Genomic DNA, 1,835 nt, shown 5'->3' with positions numbered 1-1,835 from the left:
AATAAATTATATAATTGTTATTATATATATATCTATATTTTTTTATTATATATATATATTTATTATATATATATATATTTATATATATATTTATTATATATTTATTATATATATATATCTATAGATATATATATATATATATATATATATATATATATATATATATATTTGTATATAATTCTAATTTATACGAGACAATTAAATACAAAGAAAAAGGTGATATAAAAATTAATTATTAATTGTCATTGCTATTCAATAATAACTTATTGACAACATTATGCATATAATTGTATTAACGTGATATTTGTTACAATTATAATAATAAAGAAGTAGTACAATTCTTACGCAATATAGCCTTCGTTTGATTATCTGTCGCTCCTGGCTTAGGGTGAGTCTCGGCATCCTTTTTTGGAATTTTCAGAATTTTCTCAGCTTGATTGCGAACCTTCCTTTCATTATACGCAGCTTTATTGACATTATCAATACATTTTTCTTCAGTAATCTTACCACCGTTCCAGTCACATGCCCAGTCTAAAATTATAAATAATAGCGTGGTAAGGAATGGCAAATTATAATATATACATCACACACACATACACACACGTGTAGGTATATACAAGATGTAACAGTATTTTCTCAAAAAATGTTCCATAAAAAAGTTGTAGGATGTAGAAAAAGACAAAAATGGTAAAATCAATTTTTGAAAAAATTCATTTTTCAAAGTTTCATAAAGTTGTCACCATTTTTTTTTATGGAATCATATAATTTTTCTTACATAATATAATTTCTCCAGTTATTCTGCATATAAAAGGATTTAAATAAAATTATCAAAAAATCAATAATTTACGAGATATTTTATATTTCGTGTTAAAATATGCCAGAATAAAGTATAAAATATCTCGTAAAGTAGATATTAAATATTAACCCTAATGCCTCCAACGTTTTTTCCAGCACTTAATTTCTCCAACCATGCACTTTCGAGTCCTACGCGTTTTTCAATATGTTAATGCTATAATAGCTTTGAAAAAATCCCCAAAAATTATTATAATATCTTTATATCTTCGACTAAAAATCAATGTGAAGAAAATAATTTGGAAATCATTTATTTAAATATTTTTTTACAGCAATTATATGTTGGAGGGATTATAGGGTTAATTTTTTTGGTAATTTTTTCTTAACATTGTTATATGCAGAATAACTGAAGAAATTATATATCATGTAAGAAAAATAATATGATTTCATTTAAAAAAAATGGCAATAAATTTCATGTAATCTTGAAAAATTAATTTTACCATTATTTGTCCCCCTCTAAACCCTACAACTTTTGTACCGAACATTTTTTAAGAAAATAAGCATTTTTTATAACATATATGTGCACAAAAGATACTCACAGTAAAGAGCTTTATAAAAGTGGGCATCAATACCCGGGCGTCCATCTTTTTTGCTGCTTTTTGCACAAAATAAAGCTAAATTCTTCCCATATACCTCGATCAGTGCATGCTGCACAAGGAGAGGCCAGTGATTAACAAGCTCCAAAACTTTGGATTTATCCATAATATTCGCTTTGATGCCCTCAGAAAAATAAAAGTTCGTTCCAGGATATATTTCTACCTAAAAATGCGCTCAAATTACATCATCTCATATAACATATACAAAACAATAGCAAAAATCAATATTTATCAAACAATTTACCTTGCCTTTGCCGGGAGATGTATAGAAATCGGAAATCTGCAACAAAAAAAATGTTGGCAAACAATTGTATTTTCGCAAAATCTCAAAGTTTCTATCTAACCATAACGAAATTATAAATCGACTCACTGGCCATGATGTACATC

General features: G+C 26.0%; 1 protein-coding gene across 1 annotated transcript; it reads right to left on the bottom strand.

Annotated features, from left to right (window-relative positions):
• Positions 1-345: 345 nt before the first annotated feature.
• Positions 346-1,749, bottom strand: LOC112460033 (the record flags this gene model as incomplete). Its single annotated transcript, XM_025024449.1, has 3 exons — positions 1,693-1,749; positions 1,392-1,611; positions 346-531 (listed from the first exon to the last, which is right to left on the bottom strand). Coding segments are annotated over exons 2-3 (349 nt in total), but the record flags the coding sequence as incomplete, so codon positions are not given.
• Between the last annotated feature and the right edge of the window lie 86 nt (positions 1,750-1,835).

Source organism: Temnothorax curvispinosus, unplaced genomic scaffold, assembly GCF_003070985.1.
Source record: "Temnothorax curvispinosus isolate PA1 unplaced genomic scaffold, ASM307098v1 QBEX01010304.1, whole genome shotgun sequence".
NCBI lineage: Eukaryota > Metazoa > Arthropoda > Insecta > Hymenoptera > Formicidae > Temnothorax > Temnothorax curvispinosus.
The sequence above is the reverse complement of the archived record's forward strand: the minus strand, read 5'-3'. Positions and strand labels throughout refer to the sequence as shown.